The 14,372-nt window shown below is 38.2% G+C and overlaps 2 protein-coding genes across 5 annotated transcripts in view; both read left to right on the top strand.

The window, feature by feature from the left end:
- The window catches only part of SMAD4 (SMAD family member 4), a 651,075-nt gene that overhangs the window by 463,598 nt on the left and 173,105 nt on the right, over positions 1-14,372 (top strand). The window lies entirely within an intron of this gene.
- The window catches only part of ME2 (malic enzyme 2), a 56,010-nt gene that overhangs the window by 20,837 nt on the left and 20,801 nt on the right, over positions 1-14,372 (top strand). For 2 of the 4 annotated variants that reach the window (XM_021093292.2, XM_021093285.2), the window contains exons 4-11: positions 1,182-1,331; positions 3,467-3,542; positions 5,189-5,350; positions 5,916-6,019; positions 9,124-9,233; positions 9,325-9,422; positions 9,717-9,830; positions 13,730-13,844. In XM_021093292.2, the coding sequence (XP_020948951.1) occupies positions 1,182-1,331; positions 3,467-3,542; positions 5,189-5,350; positions 5,916-6,019; positions 9,124-9,233; positions 9,325-9,422; positions 9,717-9,830; positions 13,730-13,844 (929 nt within the window). The remainder of the gene's footprint in view (positions 1-1,181; positions 1,332-3,466; positions 3,543-5,188; positions 5,351-5,915; positions 6,020-9,123; positions 9,234-9,324; positions 9,423-9,716; positions 9,831-13,729; positions 13,845-14,372) is intronic. The other 2 variants (XM_084966189.1, XM_084966200.1) reach the window with 1 other exon arrangement.

Here is a 14,372-nt window from a genome sequence, read left to right on the forward strand (position 1 = left end):
GAGAAGAATAGATTGGAGAAGGAGAACAAAGATTGTATGTGTTAAGACTAGTTAGAAAGTTATTGAGGTAGCCCATATGAGAAGTGATGACAGCTTGGACTGGGTGGGAATGGAGGGAGGAAACAAATAATTGAAAGATACTTAGCAGGTAGGCTCTGTAGGACTTGTTGATTTATTAGATTGGGGTGGGGGAGTGTGGGAGGGGAAGAAATCAAGAATGGACTCTGGGTGGAGTCCCATTTGGTCAGATGATAACAGGAGGAGAAACAAATATGGAGAATAGACAGTGAGTCAGTTTTAGACATACTTAAATGAAGATGATTACTGGTTATTAAGGCCGACATCTCCTTATTTTCTAAACTTTATTCTTTAAAAGCTGTTATTTATATATTTATATGAACTGCTCATTGCCTCCTTTGTGCTACCTCTGTACTCTGTATAGACCTTAAAATGCCTGTAAGCCTCCTGTATTATAAACTCCATGAGGACAGGGGTCACTTCTTAAATCCCTGGAGTTGAGAATGGTGCCTGGCACATAATATTTAGTAAATATTTGAATGAATGCCATTTTATTTTGTTTCTTTGTTTTTGTTGTTGGTCACCTTGAGGATTAGCTCCTTAAGGTTGGGGCCTTAGGGAATTTTTGCATTTCCAGTGCCCAGTACAAAGCTTGACTGACAGTAATGTCTCAGTTAGTGTTAGCTGTTGCCTCTGTTGTTATTATTTTCATCATCATTAACTGTCATTTAAGTCCTTTTTTTTTTGGTCTTTTGAGAGCCGCACACATGGCATATGGAAGTTCCCAGGCTCAGGGTCAAATTGAAGCTGCCAGCCTCCACCACAGCCACAGCCATGTGGGATCCTAGCCACGTCCACGACCTATACCATAGCTCACAGCAATGCCGGATCCGTAACCCACTAAGTGAAGCCAGGGATCAAATCCACATCCTCATGGATACTAGTCAGGTTCATTACCACTGAGCCATGATGGGAACTCCCATAAGTACATTTTTATATTTTTGTTAATTTTTAGTCCTAGGTATTACGTAATGATAACATAGGGTTTTGTTTTCCAGGGGGAAGGAGTCCTCAATTTTAGACATTTTTATTTAATGTCAAAAGCCAAAATCTTCAATGTAATGCTGGCTGATGTAGACATTATTTACTGTGCTTAATTTCAGATACATCTATATAATGGGAATTCAAGAAAGAAATGAGAAGTTGTTTTATAGAATACTGCAAGATGATATTGAAACTCTAATGCCAATTGTATATACACCAACAGTTGGTCTTGCCTGTTCCCAGTATGGACACATCTTTAGAAGACCCAAGTAAGGCTTCTTTTAAAAAATATATTTGCAAATGACTATTGTGTAGGAAAAAAAACACTTCATAACACTTATTACATTTCTGTTTTATGTGTTGCAGTCTAACCACATTTATTACCTCACAAAGTGTAATTTGGGCAAAAAAGGGATTAATAAAAATCTAACATTTTCATATCTTTTATTTTATGGAAATAGCATCATTTATTCCTAACCTTCTTTAAGATATTTTGATTATTAGAGGAATTGTGCATTTTTGTGCCAAAAAAAAGATGTTCTTAATTTTGGTGGCATATTCTCCAGAATAATCATAACACTTTCTCATAATCTGGCCAGATAAGATTATTATTTTTATCAGCTTTAATTCTATTTTCTGTTCTTTTTTATGAACTTACACAAATTTTAATTTCAAAGAGTTTAAGCACCTCCAGATATTTTAAGTGGAAAGAGTACTGCAGTGAGCATTGGCTGAAGTCTCTGAATAAGTAACTTTATCCCTCTGAATCTGTTTATCATAAAGTAGGGATACCTGTACCTTTTAAAGATCTTCTGAGAAGGTCAGATGAGGAAACTGATGTGGTTCTTTGTAAACTTATAGGCATTGTATAATTGCTATTTTTACTTATTTTGAGTTTTCTTGTCACTCTAACCTGTTGTCATTTTCCTCAATCCTTATAGCTTTCCCGTGTTCTACTTACATACTGATTCAAAAGTAGAAATTTTAACACTGTGTAATAATAGCATTTCTCTTCAGTCTCCTCTGATCTAGTCTAGTGGCTTTCAAACTTTAATGTGCATATGACACACCTGTGGGACTTACTTAAAATGTTGATCCTTGCCAACTTTCCTCTCCTTCCTATTCCCAAGATTCTGATGAAAAAAAGAAAGGTCTGGAGGTCCGGATTTTAATGAACACCGTCGGTGATGGTGTTGCAGGTATTCCCCTGAAGACACTTTGAGAACACTGTCTATTCTACCCTATGTGCTGCCATCAGTTAATGTGTGTAAACATTTCTGTGATATAACCCAGCTGATCAGCTCTTCTGTAGTTTCATTTTCACTTAGAAGTGTGTTTCTCAACTCAGATTAAAGGACAGAGGGAAACAAAAAGATACTGATGCCTGGGCCCCAACCACAGAGATTGATTCAGTCAGTCTAGAGTTGAACCCATGTGTTGCTATTTCGTAAAAGTCCCAGATGTGATTCTGATGTGCAGAGTTGAGAACTCTTGTAAAACGTAAAGAGATTTTGAATGACGGCAGATACTGTGTATCATTTATGCAGTGGCAGTGGTTTTTTGTTTGTCTTGTTTTTTACATAGAAGATGGTAAGTCTTGGTTAGTTGATCTGAACTCCAGGTCAGTTCAATCAGAATCTCTGGGGGTAGGACCCTGGCATTTTTAAAAAGCTCGTCAGATGATTCTGCTGTGCAGCTGTGGTCAAGAAGTTGTTTAAACTGATTTGAGATGGGATAGTAATGCCAAGTTAAGATATCAGTGAGAAAGTTAAGAATCAGTTTGAAGGCACTGAAGGCCTGCCTCTTGGCCCTCATCTCTATCTGACCTGTTTCCTAGAACCTATGTTTCTTTCTTCCCTCTCTTCTTTCCTTTCCTTCCCCTAGTCCTTTTTTGAAATCTGAATTATCTCGATGGATAACAGTATACTATGTTTAATACAACTTTTCATTTTTTCCTAGCACTTCAAGGATGTATTTTTATGTGAAGTTGCTATAGTTTTCTTCTGTCCCTACCTGCTCCTTCAGATTTCAGATTTTCAGTTTCAGTGAGTTTTAACAGTAGTTTACTTAGGCTTATCATGCTTTCCTGCATTGGTGGTTTATCTTTATACTGCTTTTTTCTGGAGGTATATTGAGTTTATTTGAACAACAGATGTGGATATATTTCTTCTTTGGTAAAATGGTCACATCATTTAATAATAATCTTTGTTGTAGCTACTACATGAACAGTGTTTGAAGTGGTTGAATATATTTGAAAATAAACCGGTGTGACTTAGCTAAATCTGCTTGGAAATTACAGTCTTTACGTTTTATTAAAATATCTAAATATTCCAGTTATGAACAAAAACTTAGAAAAAAACCAAAAACTGTTGTGAAATGCAAAGGTGTTTTTGTTCTGTTGCAGGGGATTATTTATTTCAATCTCAGACAGAGGTCATGTTAGATCAATTGTGGATAACTGGCCAGAAAATCATGTTAAGGTACTAAGAGCATAACCTTCCTTTCACAATGTTTTTTCTTTCTATGTAAGTTACCTCTAAATTAACCAAGAATAGTTTTTTTCATTGTTGCTCTGATTTATTTTGTACTTACATACATGCAGATTTAGTGCTCCAAGGAAATCAAGACAGTAATAATGACAAAATGTCTTGTATAGTTTGACCTGGAAAGCAATTGGAGCTAGTAAGGTGAGCATGCTCACTTCAGTACCACTGGTATCGCTTGCCTCCTCTATATTCCTTTTCTATTTCAACTAGTATTCTAGGAGTTCCCATTGTGGCACAGTGGAAGCAAATCTGACTAGTGTCCATTACGATACAGGTTCAATCCCTGGCCTTACTCATTGGGTCAGGGATCCGGCGTTGCCGTGAGCTGTGGTATAGGTCACAGACATAGCTTGGATCCCACATACAGCCGGCCGCTGTAGCTCTGATTCAGCCCCTAGCCTGGGAACTTCCATATGCCGCAGGTGCGGCCCTAAAAAGCAAAAAATAATGGTAATAACAATTAATATTATTATATATAAAGAAAATACATTAAAATGCTATATATATTTTTTTATTCTGGGGGGGCGATGGAAAGGATTCATTGTCTTTTCCTTCTAAATCTAAAATCAATTTAGATCCTTAAGCAAGTATAAAAACTCTTATTTAGCATTTCAAATTTAACATATATAAACATTTGTTAATCTGGCTGTCGTTCATAAAACAAAAACTAATGACTTGTTTAAGATCTTTTGGTAGGCTTTAGTGTTTATTATAAGCAGTAATCTTACTTGCCTTTATTACATGTCTTCAACAAAATAGTCTGATGAATTACCATTAGTTCTAATAATCTAGGAAAAAATCGGTCAGATAATTAAATTCACAGTATCCTCTTAAAAACTTGTACATACGTATATTTTTTTTATTTTGGGTTTTTTTCACCATTGCTAAGGTTTTTCTTCTTTGGGTTCAGTTATTATTTGGAGTAGCATGTTATTTTTAAACTGTTTTTCTCTTAGGGTTAATTTCTATCAAAAGTTTATTCATCTCTCCCCTTTTTAGTCATTGTGAACACACTCAAGTTGATCCTCTAATCAGAAGCATTCTATTCCTAAACCAAAGACAGCGGGAAATCAAATCTAGTTCATTCTCCTTTTTATATCTAGACTCTAGAAATCTTAGAATTTTAAGTATTCTTCATGGGTTTCCTTTGAAAGTCAGTTAAACAATTTTACTTTTAAGCGTGAGTAAAAATATGTGAAGGAAATCTTTTTGAGGTTTTTTGTTTTGTTTTTAATAGTAGCTTTTCTGAGATTTAATTCACAAATAATGCAATTCATACCTGCTTAAAATGTAAATTAACTTGTAGTATATTCAGAGTCGTTCAACCATCATAAAATCTAGAACATTTTCATCATGACTTCCTCATCCCCATCCCACTACAAAAGCCCTGTATCCCCAGGAGTCACTCCTCTCTATCCCTAAACAACCACTAATTTACTTTCTTTCTCTGTAGATTTTCGTATTCATGTGAATGGAATAATATAGTACGTGCTATTTTGTGATGAAGATAATTTTTAAATGCTTTTCTTTAGTGCTCCATTTTGGACAACTTTTAATTTATACTTTTTTTTGTGATTAAGGCTGTTGTGGTGACTGATGGAGAGAGAATTCTGGGTCTTGGAGATCTGGGTGTCTATGGAATGGGAATTCCAGTAGGAAAACTATGTTTGTATACAGCTTGTGCAGGAATACGGCCTGATAGATGTCTGCCTGTGTGTATTGATGTAGGAACCGATAATCCAGTGAGTAAAATCATTTTCCCCCTTTGATCCTTCTTCCATATTAAAAAAAAAAATGCTTGTATTATATTCTTCTTTTGAAGATAATATTAAAAAAAATTCTGTGCTTAGGAGTTCCCATTGTGGCTCAGTGGTTAACGAATCCAACTAGGAACTGTGAAGTTGCAGGTTTGATCCCTGGCCTTGCTTAGTGGGTTAAGGATCTGATGTTACGTGAGCTGTGGTGTAGGTCGCAGACACGGCTCAGATCCTGCGTGGCTGTGGCTCTGGGTGTAGGCTGGCAGCTATAGCTCCGATTCCACCCCTAGCCTGGGAACCTCCACATGCCTTGGGTGCTGCCCTAGAAAAGGCAAAAAGACAAAACAAAAATTCTGTGATTAGATTTTAGCCTTTGTCTTAAACTTCTTGTAATATTTGTACAAATAGTAGTAAATTAAGCCTGTTAAGTTTTTTAAGAAGGGCAATAAAGTTTTAAAACTTATCAATTTTTTATTTTACAGTTTTAGTTTTATAGAATATGTTTAAACTGGTTCTATAACACAATTTTTTCATTTGGTCTGTTTTATAGGCACTCTTAAAAGACCCATTTTACATGGGCTTATATCAGAAAAGAGATCGATCACAGCGTTATGATGATCTAATTGATGAATTTATGAAGGCCATTACTGACAGGTATTTTTAAAAATTTGAACATATGAAGCATCCTTAATTTTTTTTTTTAAAGAAGAACCACAAGAGTTCCTACTGTGGCACAGTATGTTAAGAATCCAACTGCAGGAGTTCCCATCGTGGCGCAGCGATTAACGAATCCGACTAGGAACCATGAGGTTGTGGGTTCAATCCCTGGCCTTGCCCAGTGGGTTAAGGATATGGCGTTGCCATGAGCTGTGGTGTAGGTTGCAGACGTGGCTCAGATCCTGTGTTGCTCTGGCTCTGGCGTAGGCTGGCAGCCACAGCTCCAATTAGACCTCTAGCCTGAGAACCTCCATATGCCACCGGAGCGGCCCAAGAAATGGCAAAAAGACGGAAAAAAAAAAAAATCCAACTTCAGTGGCTTGGGTTGCTGCAGAGGTGCAGGTTCGATCCATGGCCTGGCACAGTGGGTTAAAGGATCTGGCATTGCTGCAGCTGCAACATAGGTCACAGCTGTGGCTTAGATTCAGTCCCTGGCCTGGGAACTTCCTTCCGCATGCCACAGGTTCTTTTTTAAAATAAAAAAGAACCACCATTTTATTTTATCTCTTGTGAATATAGGTAAAAGGAGATAAGATTTTTGAGACCTTCGTTTCTTTCCTGCTTGATTAGATGTGCTGATATGGAATGTCCTGAGTTATCTGACATCTTGAGCACACTGAAATCTTGAAGTCTGCGCCTGCTGCTTTTCAAGTACCCTCACTGTGTGATTCTTTCAGCCCCTGGCATACAGGCACGCTCCACCATTCCAGAGAAATTCTTGTGCAGCTTCCATGTTTTAAATTTGCTGACAACTTGGTCTTTGTCTCTCTCCTCCTCTCTGCAGCCTCTAACCAGGTTTTCCACTCCTACCTCCTTGAAATTCTCTCTTCTTTTGACCACTAAAAGACCTTCCTATCTTGCTCTTTCTCCCACCTTTTTTTCTTTCCTTTGACATCTCCACTGGGTTCTTCTTGCTCTCTCTTATTAAACGCAGATGTATCTCTTCTCTTTGAGTTGTGTAAGCTATGACTTTTATGCATGTGACTCCTAAGTCTATGAAAACCCGTCTCTGTTGTCCCACTTCCCTCTTGCACTTCCAACAGCTGGAATCGTCCAACAAGACATTTTTTTGCTCCTTTATATTCATGTCCAAAACTTACCTTTCTAAATTGCCACCTTTTATAAATCCAGCCTCTGTTAATGGCATTAACACGCACCCTATTGCCAAACCATTGATCTTGGTCTAATCTTTGACTCTTCCTCCTCCTCCTCCATCAACCCCACAGTGTCACTCAGTCCTCAAATCCAGTTATTACTACCTCTTAAATACCTCAGAAATATATCTTCTCTTTTCCATTGCCACAGGCTTCTTGCATATCCTTATCTCTTTTTTGGATTCTTTAAAACCTCACTCTAACTTTTCTCCTGTCCATTTCCTCTCCACCATTTTAGTCTTTTAAAATCGTGCACCTCATTATATCATTCTTTTGCTTGAAATCTATCAGCGGTTTCTTACTGCCATAGGGTAAAGTCCAAGTTCTTTATGATCTAGCGTGCCCTACCTTTTAGATTACTGGTACATGGAAGAGACTAAAAAATTAACTCCTTTTCAGAGTAAGAGTTGACATACCTAAAACTTTTGGGAGTTCTCATTGTGGCTCAGTGGGTTACAAACATGACTAGTGTCCATGAAGATGCAGGTTTGATCCCTGGCCTCACTCAGTGGGTTAAGGATTTGGCATTGCCATGAGCTGTGGTGTAGCTCGCAGACTTGGCTCCAGTCCTGCATTGCCTGTTATGTTGTAGGCCGGAAGCTATGGTTCTGATTCGACCCACTAGCCTGTGGCCCAAAAAGCAATAAATAAATAAATATAAACTTTTCATCGTCCTAGAACTTTCCCCCATCCCCCACTTCCCTGCCTTGGAAAATCAGATAGTATCTTCCTAGTTATCCACGTTGCTTTTCACTTTAATGTTTCCCTCACTTAGCAGGTGATCCTTGTCAAGTTCTATTTGTTCATTCTTTTTTTTTTTTTTTTTTTTTTGGCCCTGCCCATGACATGCAGAAGTTCCTGGGCCAGGGTTCAAACCCATGCCATAGCAGCAACCGAAGCCACTGCAGTGATGCTGGATCCTTAACCTGCTGCACCACAAGAGGACTCCTGTTTGCTCATTCTAATATCTCCTAATTGTTCCTTTCACTTCTGTGGCTAAATATCTCTTCTTGTCCTAATCTCATAGTAGCTTCCTGGCTGTCCTTCCTGTTTCATCTCTCCCCATGTTGGTATGTGCTCACGTCACTGGCAGGTTTATCCTTCCTAAAGGGCATCTTAGATGAATTCTTCCCTTCTCTAGCCTTCAGTGATTCTACATTAGATACAGAATAAAGTCCCCATTCTATAATTTTGCATTTAAGATTCTCCCTTATCTGGCTCCAAGCTACCTTTACCAACTTATCCCTTATACTTTCATAAAAACCTTGAAATATATAGCCAGACTGTTGACGATTCAGGGTTAGCAAAATACATCTTGTTTTTCTTCCTACTGCTTTACTTTTTGTTCTTTCAGGGACCAAGTCAAATCCCATCTCCTTTTCAAGCCTTCCCTTACTCCATCTCACCAAGATGATTGATTAGCATTTTTCTGACTACCAGTGAACTCATACAGTGGTTATTTTTTAACCTTTTATTTAATATATACTGTCCTGTGTTGCTGATTAACTGTGAATGTAATGAAAATGTATCATTTTATATCAAATACATTCTTTTTGAAACCCAGAGAAAAAATTTGTTTTTAGGAAGTTATTTTTGCATGTGTATGCCAAGCACCCTCTTAGGCACTTGGAAATGGTTTATATAGTAATATCCCTTAGGTCCATCATGGTACTCCATTTTATTTTAAGCATCTCACAAATTTTTCTGAATAAATAATACATTTTTCTACACTTCTAGTCCAGTCTTTCACAGACTCCAAAAATTGCCAGATGGCTTTAAATGAACTTAGTACATTGTTTTTAAATGTGATCATGAGGAATATTAGACAGGAAATCAGTTTAAAAGTTGTATTTTCAACACAACCATTATGGCTTTTGCTATTTTTAGATATGGACGGAACATACTTATTCAGTTTGAAGACTTTGGAAATCATAATGCATTCAGGTTCTTGAGAAAATACCGAGAAAAATATTGTACCTTCAATGACGATATTCAAGGTAAAGCAAAAAGAAGTTTAGGTTTTTGATTGCTATTTAAAAAATTTTTTTAATGTCCCCATTTTTTACTTTAACTTTATTTTTCTTGTAGGGACAGCTGCAGTAGCTCTAGCTGGTCTGCTTGCAGCCCAAAAAGTTATTGGTAAATCCATCTCAGAACACAAAATCTTATTTCTTGGAGCGGGAGAGGTAAGTTTTTGTAAGCTTTTAGGATTTAAAACCAGCCCTCTCCTTGGGAATTGGAAAATGGGGTATAATGAACTTATAACTTGGTTGAGATAGCGGGTATAAATTTGAGGTCTCTGGGAAATAGGTAATTTAAAATACGTTTGGAAAGAGTATCACAAAGAATCAAGTTTTGCATGCTTTGTGAGGGAAGAATAGACTATATATTGCTCATAACATATAATTATCATATAAAAAGTAATTAGTGCTGCATCATACTCTAGTCTTTGTTTTTTAAATGTATGTTTTATTGGACAGGCTGCTCTTGGAATTGCAAATCTTATAGTTATGGCTATGGTAGAAAATGGCCTCTCGGAAGAAGAAGCTCAAAAGAAAATTTGGATGGTTGACAAGTTTGGTTTATTATTTAAGGTAAGGTATTTAAAACTTGAAGAAGCATGGGAGTTCCCTTTGTGTCTCAGAGGCTAACAAACCTGATTAGGATCCATGAGAATGTGGGTTTGATCCCTGGCCTCGCTCAGTGGGTTAAGGATCTGGCGTTGGAGTGAGCTGTGGTGTAGGTCGCAGACGAAGCTCAAATCTGGCTTATATCTGGTGTTGCTGTGGCTGTGGCGTAGGCCGGATGCTGCATCTCCAATTCGACCCCTAGCCTGGGAACTTCCCATTATGCCTCCGGTGCAGCCCTAAAAAGCAAAAAACAAAACAAAACAAAAAACTTGAAGCAAAAGAATGTTGTTACAATGATTTTATTTTTTTTCATATTCAAATCACAATCCTATGTTGACACCAGACTTATTCTTTCTTTCTTTGTTCTCTGACTGACACTGCTAAAACCTAGTGGTTTTTAATGGGAACTCAGAAGTTTCTAATTATATTGTTAGCAGGATACCTGATATTTGAGCAGAAATTCTTTAACCCTTTAGAGATCATAATCCCTGAAGCAATCTGATAGAAATCTATGGACCTTTTCCTCAGAAAAAGGGTACATATTGCTAAAGTCCATTTATGGATAACAAAAGAGTTTCTGTCCCAGATTAACTTGGTATTCTTGGGACCTGCCTGTATTCCTAGGATTGATGGCCTTTTCTGTAGCTCAAGAAATGCCTTATGTCTTATATGGTGTAGCACACTGAAATAGAGATAAACTATTTCATAGTTGAACCTATCCAGTACACAGTGCTGTTGTATTTTTGCCATATATAATGATGCAGCAGTTACATGTCATTTATGTCTTTGGAGCAAGCTTTTGTCAATATATTTTGTTCCAGTTCTGAAATCTTTTCTTCTTAATTAGTGCTAGTATTCTATTAGTACAAAAAATGAAATGATTAAATGAAAGCATGTGAATGAAAAACTTGAATGCTTAAATTATTTTAATTTTTAAAAGTGGTTTAAACTGTACCATTGTGGTAAGACTTTACAAGTGTTATCTCATGATCTTTTTTTAATATCAAAAATCTTATCAAAAATTCTGTGAAATTTTACAAATGAAGAAAGAGGTTTAAGAAGGTCAGGTCACTTTTCTAAGATCATCAGCTTATAACTGATAGAGGTAGGCCTCACACCCAAGTAGCCTTTCTGTAAATCGTATGCTCTTAATCATTCAGCTGTGTTGCCTCCCAGAGTTGTGTCTGCCATACTTCCTTGTCTATAGGATGCAAAGATAATAACACATTGGAAGGCTATTGGGGATATATATATATATATATATATAAAATATATATATATATATTTTTTTACTAGTACACAATTAGTTTGGTGCTTCTTTTTGTGATACTGGTTTTTAAAAAGGTTTTGTGATTCTTTATCATCTCCATAACAAGTCCAGTCTGGAATGAATACAAGTGAAAATCTCTGTTCACCTACAAGTTTAGGGTTTAGTTTTTGTTTTGTTTTTTGGCTGCACCCGTGGCATATGGAAGTTCCCAGGCCAGGGACTGAATCCAAGCCACAGCTGTGACCTGTGCCACAGCTGAGGCAATGCTGGATCCTTAACCCACTGTGCCAGGCCAGGGATCAAGCCTTTGCCTCAGCAGCGACCCAAGTCGCTGCAGAGACAACACCATATCCTTAACCTGCTGTGCCACAAGGGAACTCTGATGGTATATTTTTCTTTTAGGATGAGTTTTAGACTTTGTATCTCTCCTGGGGACCCAAAACACTGCCCTCTTTTTTGAGGCTTCCCTTGTTGAGGCCTTCATAGGAGAGTGTGGTCTTCCTGGGAGCAAGCCTGTAGAGCTGCTGTTGTGAGAACTTGGATCTGTTGAGGCTGTATTTTAGTCTTTTAGTTAACTTCCCAGCCAAGTGATGGTGGCGTGATGCTTTTCCCAGCCCTTGCTGGTTCTTACCTTGGGTTATTCTGGAATTCTGATGGAAGCAGTCACCTTTGCAGAGGGGAATCTTCTTTTCTGCCAAGATGAGAATGTGGAATTCTCAGACTGGTTGGTTTTTGCATTCAACATGTTTTTGTCTGCTTTAAATTGTTGAAAAATTCTTCATTGTTTAGTGTGTCTCCTCCCCGTGTGATACTACTAAGGATTTGCTTTTTAGTCTTTAACCTGGGATTTGGTGAGGAAAGTGTTATTTCTTCATTCAGCTATTTTGTCCCTTTCCTCTTGTTTCTGAACTCTTGGTGGTACAAGTCCATGATATCTAATTGCAATCCTGAAATCCTAAAAGCTCTGAAATCTCAAGAGTTTTCCCTGAAATTTACTTGGTAATAAATCTGATAGACCTGAACTTATCTGGTAGCAAGCCCAAAGAGGGTATTTCTGATCTTCACCTTTTGTCCTTGGTGTGACTATTCATAATTTCTGCTTGGTTGTGGAGTGCTTACTGGGAGGGTATTTGTGATATATTATCAAAGGTCATTTCTAAAATATGAAATTCTAAAATAAAAATGCAGCTAGCCCACATAAGGGATTATAGATCTTTGTGCCATATTTAGGAGGACTTAGAGTAAATGAGTTTTTGAGAGGGATTAGGAAGTTTCAGGTTATATTGGAATTTAAAATTTTTTTTTGTCTTGTTAGGGCCACACCCATGGCATAAGGAGGTTCCCAGGCTAGGAGTCAATTCAGAGCTATAGCTGCCGGCCAATACCACAGTCACAGCAGTGCCACATTCAAGCTGCATCTGCAACCTGTACCACAGCTCACGGCAATGCTGGATCCTTAACCCACTGAGCGAGGCCAGGGATTGAACCTTGTGTCTTCATGGATACTAGTCAGATTCATTTCTGCTGAGCCATGACAGGAACTCCATTATATTGGAATTTAACTTGTGGAGGGTTTTTAGTTTGTTTTTTGTTTTTGTGTTTTTTCTTTTTTTTGTTTTTTGCTTTTTAGGGCTACACCTGCAGCACATGGAGGTTCCCAGGCTAAGGGTCCAATCGGAGCTATAGCTGCCAGCCTGCTCCACAGCCATACAGGATCTGAGTTGCATCTGCGACCTACACCACAGCTCACAGCAACTCCGGATCCTTAACCCACTGAGCAAAGCCAGGGATTGAACCCACAACCTCATGGTTCCTAGTTGGATTCATTTCTGCTGTGCCACAACAGGAACTCATAATTTGTATTTTATATTTGGGTCTATAGGTGATATGAAAATAGAATTGGAAGACAGGGGTTGAAGAGAAAAGTAAATGAAAATGAAAAGTCATTCTTGGAGTTCCCGTCGTGGCGCAGTGGTTAACGAATCTGACTAGGAAGCATGAGGTTGCGGGTTCGATCCCTGCCCTTGCTCAGTGGGTTAAGGATCCGGCTTTGCCGTGAGCTGTGGTGTAGGTCGCAGACACAGCTCGGATCCCGCGTTGCTGTGGCTCTGGAGTAGGCTGGCAGCTACAGCTCCGATTAGACCCCTAGCCTGGGAAAACTCCATATGCCATCGGAGCGGCCCAAGAAATGGCAAAAAGACAAAAAAAAAGGAAAGTCATTCTTTTTTTTTTTTTTTTTTTTTTTTTTTTGCTATTTCTTTGGGCCGCTCTGGCGGCATCTGGAGGTTCCCAGGCTAGGGGTCGAATCGGAGCTGTAGTCTCCGGCCTATGCAGGAGCCACAGCAACGCAGGATCCGAGCCGCGTCTGCAGCCTACACCACAGCTCACGGCAACGCCGGATTGTCAACCCACTGAGCAAGGGCAGGGACCGAACCCTCAACCTCATGGTTCCTAGTCGGATTCGTTAACCACTGTGCCACGACGGGAACTCCCAGTCATTCTTGTAGAAACAGTATGTGACTTTTAATGATGTCTTTTCAATTAATCCTCAGTAAGTGTTTACTAAAAAACTATGTTTTATCCAAAAATTCAGGGGCGGAAAGCTAAAATAGACAGTCATCAGGAACCGTTTGCTCACCCAGCCCCAGACAACATTCCTGATAATTTTGAAGATGCAGTAAATATACTTAAGCCTTCAGCAATAATTGGTAAGTTTTCAAATCATTCTCTTATTTCCTGTACTTTGCCAGTGATAACTTCCTTGAAGGATTACTAAACATGAAATGACAGATTTTACCTAGCTTTCAGCATGTATGATGTTTTCTGAGATAGATTTTTTTTTAATTTAAGTATATTTGTGCAGTATTACACAGGTGACTGACAGATGTGTAGTGATTCACAATTTTTAAAGGTTATACTGCATTGATAGTTTTAAAATATTGGCACAAAGTGTTGTATATGATAGCTTTTAGATACAACGTGTATAAAGTTGTTAAGGGATGCTTGCCTGTACTTTTAACTTCTAGAAACTGTGATCGATCATGCTTTGCTTTTAGAGTTGGTATGACTGGTTGGCTCAAAACCTGAAAAAGACCAAAGTTATTTGACAGACTGTACCAAGAAAATCCTATGCAGAATCAAAGATTTTCATTGGCAACAAAGCTGAAAGCTTTTGGTATGTTTTAAGAGTCAGGCATTGCATACCTGACATCAGACTATGCAACATGGCATTAAGT

The sequence above is a fragment of the Sus scrofa genome, chromosome 1 (genome assembly GCF_054392235.1).
Source record: "Sus scrofa isolate SSC_HxYL_T2T_F1_AM1 chromosome 1, Sscrofa_HxYL_maternal_Yorkshire_Landrace_v2.0, whole genome shotgun sequence".
NCBI classification, from domain to species: domain Eukaryota; kingdom Metazoa; phylum Chordata; class Mammalia; order Artiodactyla; family Suidae; genus Sus; species Sus scrofa.